The sequence below is a fragment of the Aulonocara sp. 'chitande type north' Nkhata Bay genome, linkage group LG19 (assembly GCF_057382095.1).
Source record: "Aulonocara sp. 'chitande type north' Nkhata Bay isolate Kocher_YH1m ecotype deep benthic linkage group LG19, A_spYH_male_GT1.1, whole genome shotgun sequence".
In the NCBI taxonomy this organism is placed as follows: domain Eukaryota; kingdom Metazoa; phylum Chordata; class Actinopteri; order Cichliformes; family Cichlidae; genus Aulonocara; species Aulonocara sp. 'chitande type north' Nkhata Bay.
In genome coordinates this window covers 30,637,703-30,665,289 of record NC_141362.1, presented here as the reverse complement: position 1 = coordinate 30,665,289, position 27,587 = coordinate 30,637,703, and the positions used below count along the sequence as shown (strand labels likewise).

At 41.4% G+C, this 27,587-nt stretch overlaps 4 protein-coding genes across 5 annotated transcripts; 2 read left to right on the top strand and 2 right to left on the bottom strand.

Annotated features, from left to right (window-relative positions):
- Positions 1-655: 655 nt before the first annotated feature.
- acyp1 (acylphosphatase 1, erythrocyte (common) type) lies at positions 656-1,574 on the bottom strand. Its single transcript, XM_086275926.1, has 3 exons — positions 1,415-1,574; positions 1,170-1,257; positions 656-1,044 (listed from the first exon to the last, which is right to left on the bottom strand). The coding sequence occupies exons 2-3, from the start codon at positions 1,248-1,250 to the stop codon at positions 829-831; spliced, it is 297 nt and encodes a 98-aa protein (XP_086132052.1). The 5' UTR covers positions 1,251-1,257; positions 1,415-1,574; the 3' UTR covers positions 656-828.
- LOC147307380 (uncharacterized) lies at positions 1,455-5,609 on the top strand. Its single transcript, XM_086275925.1, has 3 exons — positions 1,455-1,680; positions 3,008-4,258; positions 5,472-5,609. Exon 2 carries the CDS (start codon positions 3,100-3,102, stop codon positions 4,240-4,242), a length of 1,143 nt encoding a protein of 380 aa, XP_086132051.1. The 5' UTR covers positions 1,455-1,680; positions 3,008-3,099; the 3' UTR covers positions 4,243-4,258; positions 5,472-5,609.
- Positions 5,610-5,799: 190 nt separating this feature from the next.
- nek9 (NIMA related kinase 9) lies at positions 5,800-14,253 on the bottom strand. Its single transcript, XM_086275921.1, has 23 exons — positions 13,454-14,253; positions 12,936-13,113; positions 12,784-12,839; positions 12,623-12,693; positions 12,427-12,532; positions 11,848-11,979; positions 11,648-11,758; positions 11,463-11,527; positions 11,334-11,384; positions 11,043-11,235; positions 10,817-10,961; positions 9,826-10,026; positions 9,610-9,656; positions 9,346-9,507; positions 9,121-9,229; positions 8,872-9,033; positions 8,582-8,749; positions 8,437-8,496; positions 8,154-8,344; positions 7,902-8,060; positions 7,702-7,806; positions 7,556-7,609; positions 5,800-7,456 (listed from the first exon to the last, which is right to left on the bottom strand). Exons 1-23 carry the CDS (start codon positions 13,637-13,639, stop codon positions 7,277-7,279), a joined length of 2,892 nt encoding a protein of 963 aa, XP_086132047.1. The 5' UTR covers positions 13,640-14,253; the 3' UTR covers positions 5,800-7,276.
- Positions 14,254-20,205: 5,952 nt separating this feature from the next.
- Positions 20,206-23,023, top strand: LOC147307378 (C-type lectin domain family 4 member E-like). 2 transcript variants are annotated; one of them, XM_086274832.1, is made up of 6 exons: positions 20,206-20,305; positions 20,766-20,855; positions 21,053-21,319; positions 21,400-21,566; positions 22,523-22,659; positions 22,736-23,023. In XM_086274832.1, the coding sequence occupies exons 1-6, from the start codon at positions 20,224-20,226 to the stop codon at positions 22,878-22,880; spliced, it is 888 nt and encodes a 295-aa protein (XP_086130958.1). In that variant the 5' UTR covers positions 20,206-20,223; the 3' UTR covers positions 22,881-23,023. The 2 variants fall into 2 exon arrangements, with proteins under 2 accessions (XP_086130958.1, XP_086130959.1); XM_086274833.1 differs by lacking the exon at positions 20,766-20,855.
- The last annotated feature ends 4,564 nt before the right edge of the window (positions 23,024-27,587 follow it).

The following is a 27,587-nucleotide window of genomic DNA, read 5'->3' as shown; positions in this document are numbered from 1 at the left end:
ACTGTATACCTCGATATGGATAAAACTCAAGCAAACTCAAGAGTGGCCAGGCCTGCAACATCATCCTAACATGTCTCGATACATCAAGTTACAGTGGAAAAACACATTTTATTAATAACTTTAAATGCCCCGTTTGTGTACAAGTGTGCCAGTAAGTCTGCACAGACACATCAGATACACCTGTGTTTTTCATACCAACATGAAGTCAAATTATTTGCTGACCTACCCACTTTATTGGCATGTGTGGCGTTTACCTGTTATCTTAAACCAGAAGACCCAACAATATCAGGGTGTTTGTCCTTGGAATAACTGAGCTTGTATCAGTATCTTGATAATTTAGCAAAATAGTTTATGTTACCTTATGCGTAAATAGTCTTTAAGAGCTTTTGATGAACCCTGAAAAGGTGTTATTATTACAGCTTTCTTTTGAAAACAGGCAAGCACACACATGTGCCTGTTTGCATGACCATGAGAACAAATATAATTTTGTTAAAGGCTTCTAAAAAATAAAAAAAATTTGAACAATGTAGCCACCTCCGCTAACCACTTTAAATGCAGAGTATAGGTCCTTCACAACCAGGCATGTTAAAGCTGACTGAGTTGAATATTCCTTCACTGCTGTTATTGCAATAAAATCAGACAATGTGAGTCCCAATGAAGGAAGTTCCCATTTATTAATGTTGTTACATATTCCGTGAACATTTAGGAGATCAAACGAATGCAGTACACCTCTTCCTCCCATTCAGTTTAAATGTTAAATTCCAACCAGTAAAAACAAAAAAGACTAAATAAATAAAACATCTGCATAAGTTAATATTAAAGGCACAGTTATTTTACTACGTTGAAAGATGAATGTTCTAGGCTGTCAACTTCTTTCTCATTCTTGAACTCTGCCTTGGTTATTTGTGACTTGGGGCTCCCAGTGGATCTCAGCCATTCTTGCATTTCCTTCACCTTTTTGCGTGGGCCTTGTAGCTGCCCTTGCACTGTTCCTGCTGGTGTGTTTTGGACCCAGCCAACAAGGCCAAGTTTCTTCCCTTCTGCCTGAAAGGAAAAAAAAAAGCAAAAGGGATTATTATTATTATTATTGAGATCGTGGAGGGCAAAAGAGATGTCATAATAGTAAGAAAATGGTAATCATAGGAATACAGGGACAATGTCAAACTCACCTGCGTGTATTTCCGAAAAAATACACCTTGCACTCTGCCAAAAATCTCATAATCCACTGAAATTAGGTCTTCATCGGCCATAACGGATCTTAAAAAAAAAAGAAAAAAAAGGCAGTCCTTTAATGCTTAAAGGTGATTTGTAATCACAGGTGACTGAAGCTATGCCAACATAAATAATACATAGCGCACCTAGCTTAGTATTACTGCTACTTTACTGCGCAAAAACTCGCTATCATTTAATTTACCTGAATTTTATCCAGAAGCCGTGAAACACCGACCCAGTTCCGAATTACTGCAAATTCAAAACATACGAGACGCCACTTCTTCTTCCTCTTCTTCTTTGAGTTCCTAATTGCATTATCGCCACCTACTGAGCTGGAACAGAGGATTACAGGAAGTGGTGTTTGTTTACCGGACCAATCAGAAAACAACCGAGAAGCTTTGTATCTAGGCAACAAATGTAAACGCTGGAAGGACAGGATTTTTAAGGAAAATATACATCGGTATGCTGGTAAGTAGATAGCAGATTATATTTATGAGAGTTTTCTGAAACTGGATTCTATTTTTTATCTAATAAATGTTATTGCAGACAAAGACATGAACATATCGGTATTTTTTGAATTATTAGTCGAGCGCACATTTATGGTCTTTGTTGTTAAAAAGTTAACAAAACCTATCTTGTGCCGTTAAAAACACTTTAATAAAAATAAATAAATAAACATGCTTGTCTCTTTCTGAAGCATTTGACCATCTCACCATGCGCCAAATTAAGCCTAAATATCTGTTGATAAACTGAACTGTAACACAGATATTTTTAAAGCAGTGCGTTAATTACCTTTGTACTTGAGGTTTTTTCCCCCTGCATTTATAGCCTGTTTTACAAGCATGGATTAAACCTAGTCCTAGACTAAAAGAAACATTTAATAAAGGTGATGGCAGAAACATTTCTTTAGAGCTGCTGAAATTTTGGGAGAGGCTGGCCGTCATCCCATTCTTCACTCGTTTAAGATTTCATTTGGTGAAAGGTCCAAGCTGCAGGCAGACCAGTTTGGCAGCTCGTGGATGCAGTACTGCTGTACTAGATGCAGTATGTGGTTTAGCATCATCTTTTGGAAATATGCAAGGCCTTCCTTCCAAAAGAACCACATGGAGAAGCATACATTGCTATAAAGCCTGTATGTACCTTTCAGGGTTGAGCATGGAGCCTTTTCAAATGTGCAAGCTGCCAATTGCATAGGCATAAATGTACCCCCATGCCCTCAGAGCTGAAAGCTTTTAAAATTTGGAATTGATAACAAGCGTAATGGTCCCTCTATTTTTTCCCCAGATTTCCCCCAAATTCTCTGCATCTTTTGATGATAATATGTACTGTATATGATATGATATTGAAAGGTTTCAAATGCAGACACAGTTTCTTTCCAGATTGGTGAACCTCTGCCCACCGCTACTTCTGAGAAAGCCTGCCTCTCTAAAATCTTTTTATACCCAGTGGTGTTACTGAGCTTTTGCAGATAAATCTAATGAACTAAAAAATGTTTTTCAAGAATTTCTTTTTTACTTACTTTTCCGACTTTTTGTTGCCTCATCCCAACTTTTTCAGAAATGCGAAAATATTTTTTTATGAAACAGTAAAACTGCTATTTGATAACATTATCTCAGTTCAAACATGTCATATGCTTTCTATGATCTGTTGTGACTAAAATGTGGGTTTATGAGATTTTCAGATAATTACTACATCCTGTTTTTAAATAAGCTTTTATACATCAACTTTTTTGGAATTGGGGCAGTGATATTGTACAAGCCTTACCCTTTCCCTTTTCTGCTTGCTTTTTGCACAGAAATTATACAATAAAAGGACCCCATATAGTGGATTCAGGTATCTTTGAATCTGTGGAACAACAGCTTATGATCTGTAACAACAGATGAAGTCATGAACACACATAGAAGAAGAGACACTCCTCAGGGGCACCACAACTTTGCAGGGGAAAGATGTGGCGTGCCTAATAGGAAAGCAGATGCAGTAAATCATCCATTTCCAAACAAGCCTGTGAGCCATAGAAGACCTAGCAGGCCTCAGGTTTCACTCGATTTGGATGATTTTGAAAACATCACAGTTTCTACTCAACCAGTAGCCCCTTTGTTACCCCAGGAGCATCATTCACATGACATCACAGAGACCACCGTAGCCTCACTGTCAGACAGACTGCCCAGTGAAGAGCTGCAGATGACCAAAGCAATCCATGCAAAACAGCTCATGCTGCAGGAGAAGCTCTTGAAAGTTGAATTAAAAATAAGACAAAAGCTCCAGAGGGCCAGCGCTGACTATGCTGGAGGTAATGAGAAAACGAGTAGGGAGGAGGGACACAACAGAGGACGAGCTCAGGTGCGAGAAGCTCAAACTAATACCAGAATGTCTGAGCTCCAGTTTAGAGAGCTAGCACGAGGCACAGATAAAGTGATGGAGGACAGAAGGTATGATGATTTTAAGCAAGTTAGGCTCAAACAAGATCAGAGGACTGAGGACAGAATGAGGACTACAAAGGAAGAACAGCAGGACGATTCAGAAACTATTCAGCCTAACAGGAAAGGAAATAAAGGCACTTATAAGGTCATATCCAGCAAACAAGAAGTGAGTGGAGAACTGAACAAATCAAGATGGCACAATGTGAAAGAGCATACCAGAGGAAAACGAGGAGATGGGACAGATTGTGGTACTGGTGGAGAAATAGAAAAAATAAAGTACAGTGATGTGCCTCAGGTGAATCTGCAGAAAACTCCTTATACAGGAAACCACAGAGGGGCAGGAGGAAATCAGCTCTGGGATTCGACTCTTCCATCTAGACCTTCACAATGGAGTGGACCACAACAGGGAGAGCTCGTGCTCATGGAGAGCACAGAAGTCAGCCTCCAGCTTTTTCCTTGCAAAGTCTGCAACAGAAAGTTTGCGAGTGAAAGATTAGAGAAGCACGTCCGAATATGTGAGAAGGTGAATTTTTCATGCCGGCAAGTCTTCAACTCGTACGCTAACAGGACCAAAGGATCCCAGATAGAGCAGTTCCTGAAAACACACTAGAAACAACAGTCCAGAGGTAAGACACTAACATGATCACTCACCGAACACTTTGTCAGCTACACTGCTCAGCTGCTCATTAATGCAAATATATGATCAGCCAGTCATGATGGCAGCAGCTCATGGGCAGGAAAACCTGTAGATGTTCAAACTGAGCATCAGATTTGGGAACGTGGGTGGTCTGAGTATTTTAGAAACTGCTGGTCTGCTGGGATATGCAATCTTTAAGGTTTACAGAGAATAGTGATAAAACCTGAGCGGCAGTTGTTGATGCTAAAGCTCAAGGAACAAGCCAGACTGCCTCAAGCTGACAGGAAGGTAACAGTGACTCAAAAATCTGCTTGTTACCACCAAGGTATGCAGAAGAGCCTCTGAAAACGATAAGCCTTGAGGCAGATGGGCTAAAGAAAACCACATCCTGTGCCACTCGTGTCTGCTAAGAACAGGAAACTGAGGCTACAAATTGCACAGTCACCGAAATTTGACAATAATTTATCTAAAAAAAAGAAAACATGCAAAATCAGTCAATTTATATTGTTACATTCACTTGGTAGGGTCAGGATTTTGCATCAACAAAAGGAAAAAAAATCTTGGCACACTTTGGGCCTCTTTGTACCAACTATCATTAAAATGCCACAGCCTGTCTGAATATTGTTGCTAACTGTGTCCATCCCTTTATGACTACAGTGTACCCGCATTTTCTGATGGCTATTTGCAGCAGGATAATGCACCATGTTCTGTGTGATGCTATCATGTTAACATGGACCAAATATGCTCCTAGCACCTTGTTAAATCCATGCAATGAAGACTTAAGGCAGTTCTGTTGGCAAAAAAGGGGGGTTCAACATGGTAGTAGTCAGGTATAACTAAGGTATAACGAAGTTTAAGTCGTTTTCTTTTTTCAGCTGCTCCCTTTAGGGGTCACCACAGCAGATTATCTGTCTCCATTTCACCCTATCTCTAGCATCTATAGCATCCTCTATCACACCAACCCTCTGCATGTCCTCCTTCACTCTATACATGAACATCCTCTGTGGTGTTCTTCTTTTCCCTTCTATTCAACATCCTTTTTTCAGTATATCCAATTTTCTTTCTGCACATGTCCAAACCATCTCAGTCTTTCTTCTCTAACTTTGTCTCCAAACTACTAAACCTAAGCTCTCCCCCTCGATATACTCATGACTTGTTATGAGTACTGGATTTTATTTTGAACTGTATTTGTTTTTGTCCAGGTTTTAAATAAAAAGAACAGATCACAAAACTGCCAGGGAAACCTAAGCAGTCTGCCTCAGGCTCGTCTCCAAGCTGGCACATCGCAGCCAAAACGGATCAAGAAATCCTCCCCTGACAGCGAGCCTGAGATCTGTGAGCGTCAGCACATCAAAAGTCACCTTGTTATGATGATGGTGTCACTTATTAGATCGGCCACTTTGGAGAATTTATTCATCTGCTGCCATTTCAATATTTCCCTCATTATTGTCTAATATAATTCATGTTCTTAAAGCAGAAATGTTGACATCAATAAATAGTAACACAATAAAGTGTGGTAACTGCTGACTGTACACTCAGAATGAAAGATAACAGTTTTATTTATGGCTTGTACACAAAGCATAGACAGTTTTTTTTGTTTGTTTTTTTACAACCGTTGCATCCCAGCAGTATTTAGTAAACTATTTAAAGAAAAACAAAAGTAAACCGTATTTTTAAAAACTGAACACACAACAACAACAAAAAACAAAACAATTTAAGGCACAGCAGTCATATATGCACAAATTCAAGATTTAATAGCTTAAGGCACTCTGTAATGTATGATGTTTTTCCCCCAACATTAAAAAAAAAAATACTCTGGAGTTACACAGTTGATATTTGAAGCATGTGAGCGCGCGCACACACACACACACACACACACACACACACACACACACACACACACACACACACACACACACACACACACACACACACACACACACACACACACACACACACACACACACAGCTCATAACATGAGAATAAATGGATTCAACAGAGCTACAAAAAAAGAAAAATGAAATATAAACTTTTTTGTTTTCACAAATGACAAAATTGCAAACAAAAAATGAGGAAATTTCAAAAAGCATCAGAGACAAAACAGTTACAAAGAAAGAAAAATGTTATAGCTTCATGTTCAACTACAGAATAAATGTTTGAAAGACCACAATTGTTTTTACGCAAACTGTTCAAGTGTTCAGTGTCACAAAGAAAACAGGAAAACTAACTCGTATTTAAAAAAAAGAAAAAGAAAAAAAGAATCAGTAGTTTTTTTGCTTCACACAAGTGCTCTTAATACAACAATAAAACATGCAATTTAAGCTGTATGTATATGTTTGCATGAATTAATTCGAATAAGTTTGCAATCGCTAAAATGTGCGATAAATACCAAAAGAGGTTTAGAGGCTGAGTTCTGTTTAGCGCTTTCACCTTTTAGGAATATCAGAAGAAATGAAAATGTAAAAAGTGGAACAAAACATGATGTACATGTTATGTTTTTACTTTGGAAGAAGCTGCCAGCATACAGACTGACAACCCTTTGCATATACATACACTTTGGATACATTTGCATAAGCTAGCCTTACCTGGTATTTGATAAATACTAACTTCTGAGGCACTAAAGGACTGAAGCGTCACCAAAACGGAACAAAACCACCACCAAATGTGCAGACTTGCCGTCTGCTGCACGTGGCAGTGTAACACTATGACCAGATTGTCTCTCCCAGGCGTTAAGGTCTGATGCTTCTTGTTGAATCCAGCCAACATTTCCTGTCTGGAGGATCAGGCTGGCTTGCACTGAGCGTGTGCGATGCATCTTTACATTATTACACCTATGCAATAAAATGTAATCGTGAAACTTAGCACTGTGCTAACATCTGTCATGTAACCTCTGAGTGGAAATGAGGATGACGTCTCTGCTGCCCGTCCACCTCACGTTGCTCAACTCAGTATGTGCTAGGAGGGTTTGACATTTCACCCATGGCCAGGACATCTGCGCGTTAAGCCTCACACGCTGGCCCCAGCAGATCGGCCTCCGTGATTTGTGAGCCCGCCTCTTCTTCTTCCTCCATCCATGGGCGTACGAGCGGAGGGATGGTTTCCATTACTGTCGCATACTGCTCCCTGCAGCGCAGAACGATTGATGGCCGCCCAGAGCCTCTCATTCTCCAGCCGCTGCTCACTGATCTACAGGCAGCAGAGATGTGTGCTTGGTGTTATTTAAACACAACAATCAAAGTGAGCTCAGAGGTCACTGGATTTGAAACATAAACCAAAAACAATCACCTGTTTCTCAAGCATTTGGATTCTCATCTCTTGACGGGCGACTGTCTCTCGCAGCTGCAAAAAACCACAACAAAAGGGTTTACTGTCATCGAAGCACTGCGGTGAATGCCGCATTTACTCACGCTTCGGATTCTTGAGTATGTTACCTGTGTCAGCTCACTACTTGAATTGCAACACCCATAAGACTCTCCTTTTGCCAAGCCATCAGTCTCCTCCAGTCCGTTCACCTTATCACAGCTCATTCGTTTTGTCTGTAAAGCCAACACAGAGAATTTAAAGTGAATATAGCCACTTTATTAAGAGTGCTTAGTGGAAATCGTATTTAAACAGCAGCTGATTGCTTTACCGGTAGGTCCTTCATGCTGCCGACTGCTGCTGCAGCTGCTTTAAGCTCTTTCAGTTCTTCATACGGTAAAGTAACACTCTTAGAGAAGGAAGAGAGCTGGCCTGGAGTGAGAGGCTCCGAGTTGTCTGGTATCGGGATGACCTCTGCATCTTCGAGCTCCTGTTGGAAGAGAACATCACAAAATTAAGATAAAAAAATAAATAAATAAAAATCAAGATTTCCTTATTTATTTGTGCTTCCACAGTAACAAACCTTTCTCAGCCACAGAGGGCAGGAGCTGTCCCCGGTCTGATTCGCCATCAACATCATTGGAGTTTCCAGGAAGCAATCCTCTGTATTAACCTCCATTGTACCCCCAAGACCCCTGTCGCGACACTCCGTCTCGGCACCAAGTTCGATGTCCAGATCCATGGACGTGGATGGAGATTCCTCATGGGCCAGCCCTGACACACACACGCACACACACACACACACACGAATTAACTTTCAAGAAAACAAAATTAATCAGAACACAAATGTCAACAAACGTATTTACCCCTATCGGTCGACAGTCCACTGCTGTTTGAGCGGATGGTTTTTGAGTTGAGTACTTTTTCTACAAATTAGAAAAAACGGGCATTAATTAGCTGTTTTATGAAATAACTTCTGTTGGTGTCTGTGCAGTGATTTTCTAGACAGACCCATTATGATGATGGTGTGCCAACCACGGCAAGAAAGGTCTGGGACGTGGTGGAGGGAACCAAATATTGGCCTCGGCATGGCGGGGCAAACCTCAGAGCCGAATCCTTTATCAGCAGGCATCCCGAGTCTCCCATTTCCTGCGTTTCCCCAGGCAAAGATCTGATTGTCTGCAAGAAAAAAAATTATGTCATACTGTTCTGAGGAGGAAAAAAAACAAACAAACAAATACTTGATATAAATATCATAATAGTTAGCAATACATGAACCACAGTAGTGCACATGCTCTTACCCTCTGTGGCTGCAATGGTGAATCCATCTCCACAAGACACTTTGGTCACTATCTTCCCTCCAAACGGGCCAACAAGGACCTGGACACATTGGTGTTTCTTAAAGTCCTTCACGCCTAACTGCCCATACTTGTTGCAGCCAAAGGTGATCAGACGACCACGTTCTGCAAAGACAAAAATCATATGAACGAAACCTCTTTGACACAGTTATTTTTTAGAAGAGAAATGATAATAACTATTTTTTGTTGTACCATCAATGGCAGCTGTGTGTGTCTTCCCTGGAGCTATGGTCCGGATCTTGAAGTGAGACAGCTGCTTTACCAAGGTCAGTGTGGTGATGTACGGGATCCCCTGGTAACTCTGGATTGCCAAACATGAGAGAAAGAAAAAGAAAGAAAAAGGCATTTATAAGCACAGCTGCACAAAGCGGTGCGCAAGACTGTTATTATTATAGTACTTTAAATACAGCTAACTACCTCTCCGGGGTGGTTTTTGATTCCAGAGAATCCTTGAGTCAGCCCCAGCTTGTTGAAGTCATTGTTTCCACATGCCAAGACTTTGCCCATCTCGGTCAAAAAGAAAGTCCCATCACTGCTACACGACACTGATGAGATAGTTGCACCTTTAGGAATCTCCACCTGAAAACAAACAAACAAACAAACAGCAGATGTAACATTAAATTCATTTGTATTTAACCAGCTCCTGAGAGGCCTCTGCCAAGACACTGAAGTAAGTCTTACTTGCATAGGAGAATTAAAATCATCCTCACACTCCAGGCCAAGACGTCCTGCCATGTGAAAAAAATAAATAAAAAGAGATTAAAGATGAGATGCAATCTTAAAATGCAGTACATTTAAGTGACACTTTTTCCACCTACTGGCTACAATTATGAAAGTCAAAGAAGGAAATCTGGTAGATGCTTACAAACATCAGCTAAAAACAGCAACTCTATGTACCATACTCTCCTACGCCCCACGAGTAGATGTCGCCATTCTGAGTCAGCACCACCACGTGGTTGTCTCCACAGGAAACCTGGCGCACCGGTCGCTCCTCAAAAAACTCCAGAAGAACTGGCTCCAGAATCTCCACGCCCAGCTCGCCCTCGATTCCAATGCAGCCATAATAGTCCGACCCGAACATGTACATCTGGTCTTCATCTGCAAAAGAGGCAGAGGAATTTTCGATGGCTTTACAGACCCTGTTTTCTTTTTTCAGCTTCATTTGTAGTGCTGTGCTGAACCTTTGCAGAGCCTACATTGTGGTGGGTAACACCACACGCTACATTTATACTCTATGTGCTGATGTGTCTGCATTTAACTGTTTAACAACACTAACTTTTACTGAAATGCATTAAAACAAAAGACTTCACAACATACTCCAGGCACTGTCCTTGTGCTAATTGATATACAGACACTGCAGTCTGCATTACTCAAGTGGCAACCCGGGTGGCAGGCTGAAAAACCAGGCCAACATGGAGGTGCAGTTTCTCAAACAGCCAGATATGGACATTACTCTTCGTTTTATTGCACAAAGGGATAAGAGTGTGATGGTAAAGTGGAAACTGCATGCAGGACAGAAACATCTTTGACTCTTTGCAAGCATCTTCACAGACAGCATGCTGAAGGAGTTTCTGTGTCCTCAAAATTAATCATAATTAAATAATGTACTGCATTACTTTTAAATAAAAGTAACAAGTAACGTGTAACACATTATTTATCTTGTGTAATGACCCCAACACTGCCAGCTGCAGGACAGCTTGTTTGCAGACTTCACAAACCAGTGAGTGACATTAAGGTACCTACATCACTGTGACATGTAGTTTTGGTAAACTGCATATCAGGATACAGCTTCAGTTAGGGTGCAGTGTTATATGGCTATGCTACAGCTACTGCAAACATTTACCACAGCACTATAAATCAGGCCTTAGCAGGAATCCTCTTCACTTACCAGTGACACAGGCAGTGAAGTCAGCCCCACATGCCACCTGTCGGATAGCCTTCCCTATCAGCTTCTCCACCTTCTTTGGTTGCCGATACGAGGCCTGGTCTCCGTGCCCTAGCTGGCCCACCATCTTAGCCCCGCCTTGTACATTCTGAGGGTGGAAAAAGTTCCCTGTAGTGCAGCAAAAACCAGATCAAATATGTCTTCCACAGAACGATGGATTAATACTTACAGCCCAGGTATACAGCTCCTTTTCCACTGACACAACCGCAAAGTGGTTCTCTCCTGCACACACATACTGGGCACTGCTGCCTGCTTTGAACGTGTCTAGTTTCTGAGGAGTGAACTTCCCTCCACCCCAGTAATACACATCCCTCGAGCGTTGAGTAACCACCGCGACAGGACTCTCGCTCACTGTGCTCAGCCTATTGCACAAGCACAACAAATCATTTAAATCATGTTGGAAAGATGTCGAGCCTGCTTCTATGATGGTGAACACACAGCTGAGGAATCATGAACTCACTTTGGTTTCTTCATGGCTGAATTTAGCAGGCAAACTCGCTCTTCAAGCTCCCTGTTAAACAGTGAAGCTGTCAATGAGTGGCAGATTTTTATTATAATGAGGCAATATGAGGATTCGAAGCGTTCTTACTGTCGGCAGGAGGAAATTAATGGCTGGCCGAGAATCTGCTCAGCGGTGGGCCTCTTTGCAGGATCCTGAAAGATCACAAGGGTTAGTGATATCAATCAGCTCTTTACTTAACCACAGTGTTATCCCTGGGGTCAGACGTTTGTTTTTAAACTCGAAACAACACTCTGATTGTTCTTCTCACTTACTTGATCGAGACACTCATGCACAAGTTTCACTATTGCAGATGAATAAATATCCGAGTTCAACTCCATAGTCCAGTTGCCCTGGACAATTTTCACACAGAGATTCAGAGGGTTCTGAAAAGAAAGAAAAACATTATGATAAACACATTCTCGAGTCAAAAATCCAGAATTTACGCTCGCTACCAGAAAGCCTGAAAACCTACCGTAGCATCAAATGTCCTTGTAAGTGTTAGGAGTTCAAAAAGTACACAACCCATGGCCCAAATGTCGGATTTGAAGTTGTACTTTGCTCCCTGGCACAATTCAGGTGACATGTAATATGGAGTTCCCACACACTGGACATACAAAGGAAGGAAATGGTGCATTAAGATCATTAGTGAAACATGTTATCTCAACTTGATTCATAAACTATACCACCCTGGCATGTATCTGCAAAGCAAACTCTCAGTAAACACTTGCATTTAGTGCAGAGTCTCATTAGTAAACAGCAGCAAGGTGGCTAATGAATGCTAAACATATACACCTACTCGCTTCCATTTACAGTATGTGTGCTATTTTTGCTAAGATAATCTAAACTCAGCTATGCCTCAGCTACAAAGCAACAGAACAAGTTTATCTTTGGAATCTATGTTTAAGTAATCTATGTAAAACAGGCACAAATCTAAGAACCACACTCCCGCTACACCAAGTGTAAATAGAGTGAACGGATGATTAACAACTGTTGAGATTTCCTTAATCGTAGCCTCCAGTTTAGAGATGTCGGGGAGGGAGCCACAACTTACACTCTCCGCCATGGAAAATTCGGAGCCTAGCTTCTTTGCGAGGCCGTAGTCGCCCAGCTTAATAAGGTCAGTCTTTGTCAGGAAAATGTTGAGAGTTTTGATATCTCTGCCATTTACAAAAAGAGAGAAAAAAAATATTGTTTCATCTGCGAAAATCATCTGCCGGATACATTCAGTCAGAGCACGAACATCCTACCTGTGTAAGATCCCAGCCTTGTGAATGTGGGCCACTGCTGAAGTAATCTGGTACAGGTACCATATGACCACCTGAAGAAAACATGTTCAAGATTCACATAGAACAGCAAAGAACATAACAATTTTGTTTAAAATAAACAGCCTGTCATAGTCCATTCATACCTTCTCGCTGAACAGTGTCCCCTTTTGCTGGACGATTTTATCATACAGATTTCCGCCTGCAATGACAGGACAATTTATCACCCGGTCACAGATGAGCAACACCCAAACTAACCTCAATCAGATCATCAGAGGTTAGCAGTGCACTGGCTTACCATTGCAATACTCCAACTCAATGAGCAGAGTGTTTTTATCCATGAAATGGTTGAAGTAGGCTATGATGTTTTTGTGCTCCAGGATGGAGAGGATGCTTATTTCATTCATGACATCTCTGCGCTCCTTATCTGAAAGTGAGTTCAGGTCGACCTCCTTCCATACCACCAGAGAGTTATCCTATAGGGAAACAAACCAAATAAATAAGAGCCTCAATTAGAGAGGTCTCAAGATGTTATTAGAATAGCAGCTAATCTTGCAGATACATATTACAAAGGGACTAACAGGCAATGCATGAGAGAGTCATTCATCTTGTTTTCACCCAAGAATTTCTCAGAGCCACAGTGAGAAATACCAAGGATGTGCACAGAGGAGAACAGTGAGGCATTCAATTTTAATAGAAGACACTTGCAGGTCATAATATATTAGCAAGGCATTTCCTCACATAGCATTAGGTATGAAGAAAACCATGCCAATAAATCACGAGAACAAAATCAGGCTATGCTGATACCCTGCTTACCTCTGTCCTTCTGTACAGAGTCGCTTCACCAAACGCCCCCCTCCCCAGGATCCGGATAGGAATGTAATGCAACTTCTCCTCTTCGCCATTAAAATGGGCTAAAGCTGATCGCTCACTGACCACAGACCCGCTGCTCAAATCCGAGCTTATCGAGTCCAGATGTCTCTCATAGCCCTCCAGTGACATTTCTCTTTAGAAACTTGTTAGCCAATGGCAGTGATGGAAATAACCTGAACAGGCCCGACGACAACTCTTTCTGGAAGACTCCTAGAAAGCCGCACACGCGTCTAACATGCTACAGCTGTCGGCTAATGAAAAAAAAACCCGTCAAATTTCGGGTGAAGTCAGATTTCTCAAAGCTACTTATAGAATATAACGACTGTTATAGACAACGTAGCTAAACGCGTGCAACTACAGTAGTTGCACTAGTGTCAAGCACGACACAACAAAAATGAGAACGTTCAGTCAAATTTTCTGTGAATTTTCAAAATAAACGATCTAACTTCTGTCGTGTCGCTGTGCGTTTTATATTGAAGGTCACGACGCTTATTTCCGGGAACATTACTGGTGTGTTTTGTCAGTTAGCTTGACTTGGCTAATAAGTTAGCAAAACGAGATTACAGCCCGGCCGACAGAGTCAAATACTAAATTGCTGAGTACATGATACTCTGATAAAATAGTTTCGGGAGGTCTTCTTAAGAAATACAGAAGTTACGAGCGTTTAAAATGAGCTGACCTCGCACACACAAACAACAACAACACCGACAACTCGCCCATCCTTTCCTCGCGCTCAGACCCGGAAACTGTCAAGCGCGGTCTGTCTCTTGGTTGAAACATCAACACTTCTCGGCCTTCTCGAGTCTTGCATATGTATTACTATTTTTATTTATTCATTTTGACCCCTGTGCCTACAGTTGTAGCTACTATACACTAACACACGTACCATAAAATATGCATCAGGACAAGCAAGACATGTATACTAGTTTTGTTTTTGTTTTTTATGAAAAATTAAAAAGATTAATTTTTGTTGTCATAGCACAGATACTGTACGGCGAAATTTCAGAGTGCTACATCTGAAGACATGTTAAGACATGTAAAACACAATGAAACAGACAATATAGAAGCAACAACGTAATAAAACAGCTCAGATGGGGAGGCCATAAACAGCAATAAATTGACAAGATACTAAAGTCACATATATATCAAGTTATTGCACTGGGCAATTAAACTGAGTATTGCCGGTGTTAGAAACCTGCATTAATGTCCTTCCAACCAAGAAAAGAAGTGGTTTCCTGAGGTATTTGCTCTGCTTTTGATGCTTCTGCACCCTTTGCACTCTTTTCTTGTCAGCCACTGTATAGGCAGCCTACCACACAGTTATGACATATGTCAACACACTCTCAACTGTAGTGCAGTAAAAGGTCACCAGGAGTCTCTAATATTGATTAAAGGTGATACCATAAAAGGTGATTGACTGATTTTAATTATTGCATGTGTTGCTGGACTATCAGATTAATAAATTACTCTGACAGACTAATAATTTTATAGCTTTGTCAACTATCACTGTATTTTAAGGCAGCACATGCATTACAACAATCTGTTAAATCATCCTCTGGTTCTGGGAGTCTATGAGGCTTTTCTTTTTGAGTCAGCTTCAAGTGGGCATTAGTGGAACTGCACTTTTTAGCTCTTCCACGTTGGCTGTTTTTAAGGCCTGCAGGGGGAGCCAAAATAACATCCATGTGAATTGCAGGTCTCAGTATTTCTCAGCAGAACATTGCAGTGTTATGATATGATCAGCGTCTTCTTTCACTGTAGCTGTCCATTCTGTGGTTTTAATGTTATGTGGCTAATCAGTGTATACGTGAGCAGCATACAAGTCACTGCACAGTCCCAGATGCACTGTGCAATACAACAGAGAAAAAAGTGATTCTTCCTTGCCCCATAAGGGGTCACTTAGAGACTGTAATAGCAAAGTATGGGAGTCAGCATGAGTCAGTATGGCAAGAGAAAAGTACATTAAATTAGCCTGTCATTGGGAGGATATGGAAATATGTGACTTTAAGTAATAGCCTTCTTTTAACAGCTCTGACAAGGCTAAGTAGATAATTTTAAGTTGGTTTTAATTTTAATTCTGTTTAACTAGGTTTTTTGGGGGCGAATACTTACATAAACCAAAAAAGACCACGACACCCTGTAGGACGGATCGGGTTTACAAATATTTAAGCTAAAAGCACAAGGGTGTGAAGAATTTTGGACCAATATCATTATTTACATTAATGATTTGAAAATTAATTAATTTTGTTTGTGTCGTTATATAAGCCCTCTTTTGTACAAGGAAAAGGAACTTCATTAATACCATAGCACCTTTATTTATAATGTCAGTGCGCCCCAGGGTGGCTGTGGCTATAATGTAGCTGCCATCACCAGTGTGTGAATGTGTGTGTGAATGACTGGATGACTGGTTGTGTAAAGCGCTTTGGGGTCCTTAGTGGCTAGTAAAAGCGCTATACAAATACAGGCCATTTACCATAATGCACTTCAACATAAAACCTGGGTTCACAATATGCTGTGCATATACAAATAGCATAAACCATAATACTACTACTACTAATAATAATAATAATAATTATATAACAAAACAAAACAAATACTTATCAGTTTTAAAGTCTCTCAGCTCACCATTTTTAAATTCGTACATCCCGGGTATCTATAATATAAGTTCAGAGCATTCATCACTCATCCGTATGCCTATATGAGGCCACCGGGTGGCTTGTGAAGACGTAAAACAACTCCTTTGGGGAGGGGGGTTAAAGAGGAAGATACTCATGTTATATTGGGTATAATATACCTAGCTCTGTCAGTAATGTGTAAAACACTGTGTGCCAAATAAGTGGCTGAAGGGCGTCAGTTTCACATTCCTTCTTTGCAGGAGGCAAGGGAAGATTCATATGACATTTAAACGAAAGCATATTTTCAATAAAACACCCAAGTGGAAATAATATATGGGAATTGGAATATCTTGAAAGCATGACAGGACTTCAATAATGTTTAAATAATTTAGTGACTGAGTCACTCCTGTCTGTGTGTGAAGTTGTACTTTTATGATCCACAGATCAGATGGGCCACAATACTTTCAGATATACAAACCTGTAAGTGCATAGCAACCAAGACACGTTCGGTGTAGTTTTCAATATTTTGACCGCAAATTCAAAGTGACTTGAGGTTGTGACAACAGTGACTGCTGTTGTGATTTGGCACTATATAAATAAAACTGAACTGAATTGATTTTCTGTTATCAGGGATTCCAGTTTACGTTTAATGGACTGGCACAGACACAGAGCGTTAGTGATGAACAGGAATGCCAGAGAAGAAATGAGAACTGAGAAATTGGAACATTTTTATGTCCATTTTTTGCAGATTGATCATCAGGAGTGCTGAATGCTAATAACCCCTGTTGTTACTGCACTTGTTATTGTTTGACACCAGAAGTTTCATTTCCCTCTTTTTGGGTCAAATGTTAACTATATAAGTTGCTGAACATGCACTTAGAGAATTAAGATTATTTCAACATCTGTCAGAACCACTGCATAAAAAAGAAAGGAGTACATTTCGTACATGCACAGTATTAAGCTTTTTCACAGCTAGTAATAAAAAAATCTTTTCACTTGTGTAACATAAAAAAACATCCATATTGAAATTAGTCTTAATAAATTATGTAAGAGCACAGTATAATTTGCAATATTTGTTTGGTTATTCAATGGCTCAAAAATGTCTTTCCAAGTTTGTCCTGAACATATTCTAATATTTACGATGACTGCACAAATTGGCAGTAGGCATCCACATTCACTGGTTACTTTCTATCACTGGTCACTGGTACACCTGTTCAACTGCTTGTTAAAGCAAATACCTAATTAGCCAATCATACGGCCGCAGCTCAAGAGATTTAGCCAAGCAGACATGCTCAATATGACCTGCTGAAGCATCAAATGATGAAATAGGAAAAAAGAGAAGATTTCAGTGACTTTGGATGTGTTATGGTTGCTGGTGCATGACAGGCTGGTCTGAGTATCTTAGAAACTGCTGATTTACTGTGATTTTTCCACGCAACCATCTCTTGTATTTACAGAGAGTGGTGTAAAATGAGAAAATATCCAGTGAGTGGGGGTCCAGGCACACCCAATAAAGCCACTCTGAATTTTACACATGCGCTTGACATATAAGTTACACTGATTTGTGTATTTTGGTAATGAAAAAGTTCAAAACCACATCACTAATAAGTTATTGCAGTACAAGCTCAAATTAATTATGCAGTTCACAGTAGTTTAGTGGTTTTGCAGCAATTATGGTAACCAGTGGGACTGAGGGGGATGCTGAGAAGACAGGCCCAGGCACGTCAGGCTTCGGGACCAAAAAAGAGCTCATTCCTCAGCTTCTGAAGCTAGCTTGAAAGCATGAGCCTACATGAAAATTGCAACAGAAATGGAAATGTGTTATGGATGTTGTGCAATCAGACTCAGCTGTCGTAGTGTGTGGGGAGTTCACTGGTCAACTTACAAGCCTCCTATTTGTCGCCTGGTGCAGAAGGTTTTGCACTTTTATAGCTGTGGATGCTTTTTTCTATTAGTGGACTATACATAGAGTATATAGTTGTAAACATACATATTGACTTGAACAACCACGAACAACTGATATGAACCAGTTCTGACTCTAGAAATGCCTTGTTCATATCAGAAGTCAGACATGAACGAGGTAGGATAACGCGCCATGTCCCAAAGCTCAAATCATCTCAAACTGGTTTTCTTGAACATAATGAGTTCATTGTACTCAAATGGCCTCCACAGTAACCAGTAGAGCACCCGTGGGATGTGGTGAAATGACAGATTTGCATCACTGATGTGTAGCCAACATATTTGTAGTAGCTGCTATCATGTCAGCACAGGCCAAAATCTCTGAGAAATGTTTCCAGCACCTTGTTCAATCTCTGTCATGAAGACGTCAATCAGTTTTGAAGGCAAAAGTCCAGCAAGGTGTACCTAATAAAGTGTCTAGTAAGTGTAATTGTTTGATTTTTTGTTCTTATGCACACCATCTTTTAAAAACAGGTTATCATTCTTGATTGAAGTTGTTAGTTGGAGACAATTTGGAAATTATGTTCTTAACAGGTAATTTAAGTTCTTTATGTAAACAGTCATACACTCACTGTGTGCACAATTATTAGGCAAGTGGGTATTTTGGCCATATCATATTTTTTACGCATATTTTCCAACTTCAAGATGAATAAACTTGAGTGCTTATTGGATTTAAGTGTATCAGGTGATCTGTATTTGCATAATGAGTGAGGGTGTGGCCTAAGTAGATCAACACTCTATATAAAGGTGTGCATAATTATTAGGCAGCTTCTCTCCCTCAGGCAAAATGGGCAAAAAAAAGTGATTTAAATGGACTCTGAAAAGTCAAAAATTGTAAAAAGTCTTTCAGAAGGATGCTGCACTCTTGAAATTGCAAAGATATTGGGGCGTGACCACAGAACCATCAAACGTTTTGTTGCAAATAGCCAACAGGGTTGCAAGCAACGCATTGAGCATAAAAGATGCAAGTTAACTGCCAAAGATTTGAGAACAATCAAACGTGAAGCTACCAGGAACCCATTATCCTCCAGTGCTGCCATGCTCCTGAACTGCAACCTACCCAGAGTGTCCAGAAGGTGTTCAGTTCTTAGAGACATGGCCAAGGTAAGGAAGGCTGAAACCCGACCACCACTGAACAAAACACACAAGTTGAAACGTCAAGACTGGGCCAAGAAATATCTGAACAGACATTTTTCAAAGGTTTTATGGACTCATGAGATGAGAGTGACTCTTGATGGACCAGATGGATGGGCCAGTGGCTGGATCAGTAACAGACACAGAGCTCCACTTCGACTTAAACGCCGGCAAGGTGGAGGTGGGTATGGGCTGGTATTATTAAAGATGAGCTGGTTGGACCTCTTCAGGTTGAAGATGGCCTGAAAATCAACTCCAAAACCTACTGTTAGTTTTTAGAAGCAGTCGCACAGGAAAAAGTCTGCATCTTTTAAGAAGACCATGATTTTTATGCAGGACAATGCTCCATCACATGCATCAAAGTACTCCACTGCATGGCTAGCCAGTAAAGGCCTTAAGGATGCTGCACAAAAAGTTAACTGACAGACTCCATGAATAGAAGGCTTGTGACAGTGATTGAAAAGAAGGATGGCTATATTAGTCACTGATTTTTAAAAAAAAATTTTTTTTATTTTGACACATTTTACATTTTCAAAATTACACAGTGTACATTTTGAGTTGTTTTATTATTCTCACTGTAACATTTGCAAATAAACTAGTGAGATGGGAAAATGTTCATTTTTTTCATTTAGTTGCCTAATAATTCTGCACATATATATATAAATATTCTCTTAAAGACAAAACCTCACTTTTACATTCTTAAACATTTGGGTTTAGATTAATTAACATTTTGGATTGACCAAGAGCACTGTCCTTGATCCATAATGAAAATTAATCCTCAAAAATACAACTTGGTTAATAATTGTGCACACAGTGTATTTGATGGGGACTTTATATATTTATTTTTTATCTATTAATCCAAAATGTTTAGGGAGAGTTTTCATATTAATTAGTCTATGACAAAATGATAAAGGCTTCATGAGGCATGTGAGTCCATGAGACATGCCTTGTGTCTGTACATAAGGAGGGGAAAGCAGCTCAGTGGGCAGAACCTGCAGCATTGCAATGGAGACTTCACAGAGGACAAGATCAGTTAGGCCAACGTTTCCTCCAGTTTTCTTCAAAAGCTACAACATATCCGGACAAGGTATGGCACTGAATTCCTATTTGATTTTTATTTTGTGCATTTCTACAGTTTTCCCACTCTTTTCCTTCATAAATGCAGATCAGCCTGTGATTTTATGTATTCACATTTTTTTGGTAGTTGTATAATTTTTAACAAATGAAGAATTTGTGGTATTATGCCCAAATAACTGTAGTTTTAAAGTGATATTTATTATAATTATTATTCATTATGCTACCTACACATTAGTAAAGCCGTAGGGAGAATAATAGATGGCCCAAAGGATGGGAATAAAACGTCTAATAGTTTAAATTTGATAGTTTTATAATATATTTTTCCGAGTTACTTCAGTCTAATTTCTAGCTTTTTACTTATTTGCTGCATTTCTGAATCATCTTCAAGTGTCAACAACCAGATTTAAATGAAAAGTGTTTATCTGAAAATCTTTTTTTTGTTTTCAAAATTTGTATGTTTGACCATGCAGGTGGAGATGGATTTAATCGATGGGTTTTACTGTGCTTGGGACTCTTGAATGCTGTGCTGCTGATAGTCGCTGTTGTTTTTGCGATTAAGTGTGAGTGTAACAGCTCATGTGATGATACGGTTTACTTGTGCTTGGTTGTGTAACAATATTGGTTAGCCAATACAATAATTGTTGAACTCTCAGCAACCACACAAGGGGAAATGCACATTTTCCATATTTCAAAACACTAATCATTTCATAATGATGAACTGATTATATTAATATATCTGTCTCTCTTACCTGTGTAGGTGCCAAAGTCAAAGAGGGCTCCTTGCACATTTCCAACCCAGCTGTAACACAGCTCTTCAATGAGCTCGACTATCTCCGAAGCAACCACAGTGATGTGATCAAAGCCGAAGAGGAGGCCAAGAAGGCGTTAGAGAGCGCGATCAACAACCACAAAGAAGTAAAGGTGAAAATTGAGCAGCTGAAGACCGTCAATGATGGTTATGAGAAACAGATGGGAGCCCTGCAAATAGAGAAGACAAACCTAAAGTCCAACATATCAGTTTTAGGTGAGAAGTTTTGTTTTAATCTGTGAACTCTGAATACATTAAAGTACCTGAAATGACAAGAAATCCTTTGTTTCTCTCAGAGAACTCTTGTGATAAATGTGCTCCTGGATGGATTCTTTTCAACTCGTCCTGCTATTTCTTCTCTTCCACCGAGTCCTCTGCTGTCAAAAGGAACTGGCATGAGAGCAGAGTGGACTGTGTTAGTCGTGGCTCTGACCTTGTTGTGATTGATAACCAACAGGAGCAGGTGGGTTGAAAATAAGAGAGAAGAAGCTTGAAAACAGATAAGTTATCTACATACATCGTCCACAGACATACAATAGTCACTGAATATGTCTGTGAAGGTTCTCAGTCATCCAGGTCATCGTAGTCAAAGGAGCTTGCAAAGAAAAGCGTCTGGACTTCTTTAAGTTGCTTGAAGACGTTTCACCTCTCATCCGAGAAGCTTCTTCAGTTCTAAGGTCAAATGGTGGAGAGTCCCAGATATAAACCTAGTGGGAGTGACCCCCCACAGAGGGACAAAAGGACCCCCTGATGATCCTCTAATCGCCTGAGCCAAGGTGGGAAACTGGGTGTGGGTCCCAATCAGCCAGAGTTTCGGGTGTGTTCATTGTGAAACCTGGCCCCACCTTATCATGCGATTTCCTGAGGTCAGATGGCCCAGCATGTGAGTGGGCGTTAAGGCGTCTGGGAAGGATCTCAAAACTGGATTATAGATGGCAGAGAGTTGGTGTCGTAAACCCCGCCTCTGTTCAAAGATGGTCGCTCACAGTGGACATAGATGCTTCTTTCACTCCTCTTTCAAACCATCTGTCCTCTCTGTCCAAAATGTGAACATTGGCATCCTCGAAAGAGTGTCCTTTATCCTTAAGATGCAGATGGACTGCTGAGTCTTGTCCTGTGGAGGTGGCTCTTCTGTGTTGTGCCATGCGCTTGTGAAGTGGCTAACTGAAGAAGCTTCTCGGATGAGAGGTGAAACGTCTTCAAGCAACTTAAAGAAGTCCAGACACTTTTCTTTGCAAGCTCCTTTGACAATAGTCACTGAAAGTGATTAGCAAAGATTTTTAAATGTAGCCTTAAGGCTGTTTAGGAGTTTCTGTGTTTGCATCCCACAGGCAATCGTGGCCAGTTTTGTAAGTAGGCAATTTACAATTTTTATTGACTAAATTTTAAATGTATTTTTCTCTTTTTTTGCTCACATAGGCATTCGTGAGTAACACCATCAAACTTCTAAAAAACAATCCTCATCAGTGGGTGAACGGATTCTGGGTTGGTCTTACTGACATAGCGACAGTGGGGACATGGGTGTGGCTTAATAATGTCACAGAGGTGGAACAAAGGTAAGAAAAGACAGATTATTAATTATAGATTTTTATAGATCATTTCCACTTAATTATCTGTCTCGCCTTTTCTCAGGTACTGGATGGATGGAGAACCAAATGTTGAGGAGGAAAATTGTGTGATTATCATTTACTCCTCCTCTAATCCCTGGAAGACCCGCTATGATGGAAACTGCAATGGGCATAAGTTAGACTGGATATGTGAAGTACCATCAAGATAGTCTTGATTCACTCCAGAAACCTGGAATGATTCATATGTTTTATGTTTGGGGCATTTTTAAACTTGTATCATTCAAACTGTATTAAAGTCAATGAAAAGTGTATTACAGTTCAGTAAACAATATTAAAATGTTTTGGAAATTTCTATATCTTACATGGACACATGAGTTTTATAATCCGCTTACATCCAATAGAAAGATTTGCTGTGCTGGAGTTCGTACATCTACCAAGTTAAATCATTATGATCATTAGTACCACATTAGCATCAGTGTACTGGAGTCACAGGAGCCCCAGTTTCATTGTGTTTGGCAGTGTAGAGAGATCAAAATATTGTGTGGAGAGATCAGAGTGATGTCAGAACAAAGTTAACTAGGTTTACACACAAAGAAACCCATATGGAAAAGAAAAAACTTATAAAAGACTTGCATAAGATGTGGCCTACTTCATATAGTGAATCATATAAGGCTTATATGATTTACTCATGAAAGTGGCCACTTTCTCATTACTTTCATATATTGTTTTAGGAAGTATCCAAAACATAAGTTTCATTTATATAATTTTTCAAGGGATTTTATATCTGTTTTCACTCTTGTATGCTTTTCATACAAGTTTCACACAAGACGGATACAAACTTTGTAAGATTTATATATATCTTTTCCATATGGGAAGCACTCATAGAAAAATCAAGAAACATTAATGAATCTCCATCTTTAAGTTCCAAAATCCTACAAACATTGATTGCATTGAGGGGGGGGGGGGGAATTCATTTCTTAGATCACATGCTAAGAAGTGACAAAGTCTCCAACATTCAGTGAAAAACAAAACAAAACAAAAAACAGAAAAAAGACTACACATCAAAAGTGACAGTGCAATTGTAAAAAAGGCAGCACAGCATAGGTTTCACATATCTATCTAAAGGATAATGTAGATGTTTGTCCAAAATGTACTCGCCACGTTTAGTAACAACCAAATACAGCAAACCAACCCAACACAAACACCTCATACCAACTGTAAAGCACAGTGGTGGAGAGGTGATGATTTGGGCTTCTTTTACAGTGACAGAACCTGGACACCTTGCAATCACTGTCGAGTTGACTGTAAACTCCTCTGTGTACCAAATCGTTCTGGGGTCAAAAGAGAGGTCTGACAGCTAAAGCTTGTGCCAGACTGAGTCGTGATAGAACAGGAGTGGCCAAATCCAGGCCTCAAGAGCCGGTGTCCTGCAGGTTTTAGATGTGTGCTTGATCCATCACAGCTGATTTAAATGGCTAAATTACCTCCTCAACATTTCAAGTTCTCCAGAGGCCTGGAACTAATCATTTGATTCAGGTGTGTTGACTCAGGATGTTATCTAAAACCTGCATGAGACCGGCTCTCGAGGCCTGGAGTTGGCCACCCCTGTGATATAACAATGATCTCAAACACAGGAGCAGATCTACAACATAATGACTAAATAAAGAAAATAATCAAGGTGTTACCTACTTGAAATGCTGTTGACCTTGACAGGCCTGGGAGCTTGAGGGTCCTGCGCAGTATCTTAGCTGTTCCCAGGACTGCGCTCTTCTGGACAGAGATCTCCGATGTTATTCCCGGGATCTGCTGGAGCCACTCGCCTAGCTTGGGAGTCACCGCACCTAGTGCTCCGATTACCACGGGGACCACCGTTACCTTCACCCTCCACATCCTCTCGAGCTCTTCTCTGAGCCCTTGGTATTTCTCCAGCTTCTCGTGTTCCTTCTTCCTGATATTGCTGTCATTCGGAACCGCTACATCGATCACTACGGCCATCTTCTTCTGTTTGTCTACCACTACTATGTCCGGTTGGTTAGCCACCACCATTTTGTCCGTCTGTATCTGGAAGTCCCACAGGATCTTAGCTCGGTCATTCTCCACCACCCTTGGGGGCATCTCCCATTTTGACCTCGGGACTTCCAGGTTATACTCGGCACAGATGTTCCTGTACACTATGCCGGCCACTTGGTTATGGCGTTCCATGTATGCCCTGCCTGCTAGCATCTTGCACCCTGCTGTTATGTGCTGGATTGTCTCTGGGGCATCTTTACACAGCCTGCACCTGGGGTCTTGCCTGGTGTGATAGACCCCAGCCTCTATGGATCTTGTGCTCAGAGCTTGTTCTTGTGCTGCCATGATTAGTGCCTCTGTGCTGTCTTTCAGTCCAGCTTTGTCCAGCCACTGGTAGGATTTCTGGATATCAGCCACCTCCTCTATCTGCCGGTGGTACATACCGTGCAGGGGCCTGTCCTTCCATGATGGTTCCTCGTCTCCCTCCTCTTTCTTGGGTTTCTGCTGCCTGAGGTATTCACTGAGCATTATATATATATATATATATATATATATATATATATATATATATATATATATATATATATATATATATATATATATATATATGTGTGTTCTTCCTCTTACGCCCCCCCCCCAATTTTTGCACATGTCGAGGAGCGTGTCAGGTTACATTTCACTGTGTGTTATACTTGTATAACTATGCATGTGACAAATAAAGAACCTTGAACCCCCCCTTTACGCTACACCTACACGGGTATTTTTGAGAACGCAGCTGTTTCTGTCACGGTTCTGGGTCCGTTGGACCCGGTATTTTGAGTTTATTATGTTTTGGTTTATTTTTGCATTATGGATTGTTTTCTGATGTTCTGGTGCTTTGTTTATTATCATTATAGATCTGTTTCTGTTATTCTTGGTGAGGGATCAGTTCTTAGGTTTTGGGTTCTCATGTGTGTTGCAGTTTCTGTTCAGTGTCTAGTCTGTCTCTCAGTGTCATGTCTGCATCTGGTTTAGTAATTCTTGTTTCCTGTCTTATTGTGAAAGTCTTTGTCTTATGTTAGTGTGTGCAGCTTAGCTCCCCCGTCTCGTTAGCCCTGATCTCCCCCAGCTGTGTCTCCCTTCTGTTGCCCATTCCCTCATTACTACCCTGTGTATTTAAGCCCTGTGTTTTCCCATGCTCGGTGTCGCGTTGTACCCTCAGACCCTGCCTGTGTGTTCCTGCTTGGTTTCTGTTTTTGTTTCATGCCAGCAATAAAAGCTGTGGTTTTAGTTACATTTCGTCTCGGAGTCCTGCATTTGGATCCACATTTCTGCCTGTCCGCACACAGAGCCCTGACAGAACGACGCGACCAGTATGGATCCAGCGGACTCACTTTTCACCTCTGAGGGAGAGAATCTCGCGCACCTATGGGATTACTGTTGGAGGATAATCCACGCTGTGAGCCCCTACAAGAGGCAGCTGGAGGTAGTGTTTTTTGATAATTTTTTGTCGTCCACTGCCTCCACCGTCAGTTTTCTGAACATAAATGGACTTAAGCAAATAATAACAGCTCTAAGAGCGAGGCTAGCCTTCGAACTGTTTGGCATGAGCGGTCCAGGAATGGACGATTCAGCTACCCTCCTGGAGGCCCTCACCACGTGGTGTTCTCGACGTCAGCGGCAGTTTTTGCCAAGATTTGTCGCCAAATCGTTTGATCCATCCTTAAAGAAGAAATGCAACCCTAGCCATCACCACCCAACCACACTTCCCTTTTCTCCTGTAGTACGGACTGGTGCAGTTTTCATTTCCACTCCGCAGCAGTGTTTCTCCATGTCACCTTTTGCCAGCCCTGATCCCATTTCAACTGGCAAGTGGCGGATGCGCCGCCAGCATTCAGTCCCAGCAGGAGTCTGGGATTTTGTCTGAACAGCCGGCTAGGAATGTTCTGGATGATTGTCATGCTTCAAAACCTGTCAAGCATGTAGAGACCGCTGTTCGTCCTCAACTCAACACATCTGTGAGCGCAAACAACATGTGTGTCATCCCAGATATTCATAAGCCCCAGCCAGGTAACTCAGGAGTAGTTAATTCAGAAGTTGTTGTGCCTACTCCTGTGCCCATGTTTAAAAGTGAACAGTGTGTTTCCCGGCCTTCAGTTCAGTTAGCTGCCCAGCAACCACCTTCAGCTCAGTCAGCTACCCAACAACCACCTTCAGCTCAGTCAGCTGATCAGCAGCCACCTTCAGCTCAGTCAGCTGATCAGCAACCACCTTCAGCTCGGTCAGCTACCCAACAACCACCTTCAGCTCAGTCAGCTGATCAGCAACCACCTTCAGCTCAGTCAGCTGATCAGCAGCCACCTTCAGCTCGGTCAGCTGCCCAGCAGCCACCTTCAGCTCGGTCAGCTGCCCAGCAGCCACCTTCAGCCCGGTCAGCTGATCGAGGGGCCCGCCCAGCCTCATGCCACGTCTGCTGGAGGGTCCGAGTCGCCTGTCCAGCCTCATGCCTCGTCTGCTGGAGGGTCCGAGGGGCCCGTCCAGCATCACTCCTCGTTAACTGAGGGTCCCGGAGGACCCAGCCAGCACATCCTCACATCTGCTGATGGTCCGGGGAAATCGGTTCAGCCGTCACCTGCTGAATCATCCCCCGCGACTTTCACATCACCGCCTGCAGCATCATCACCTGCAGCCGACCACTTGGCTGCAAGTGATGATGCTGCAGGTGATGATGCCGTCAGGTTCCGCAGCCGTCCCGCTGCCGTCAGGTTCCGCAGCCGTCCCTTCATCCACGCCTGGTCCGGCCTCCGTGTCTTCATCCACGCCTGGTCCGGCCTCGCCTGGTCCGGCCTTGTCTGGTCCTGCGGTTGCTACACCACCGCCAGAGCCAGCTCGACCCGTTCCGCCTCGCCTCTGCTGGCTGTTTTCCG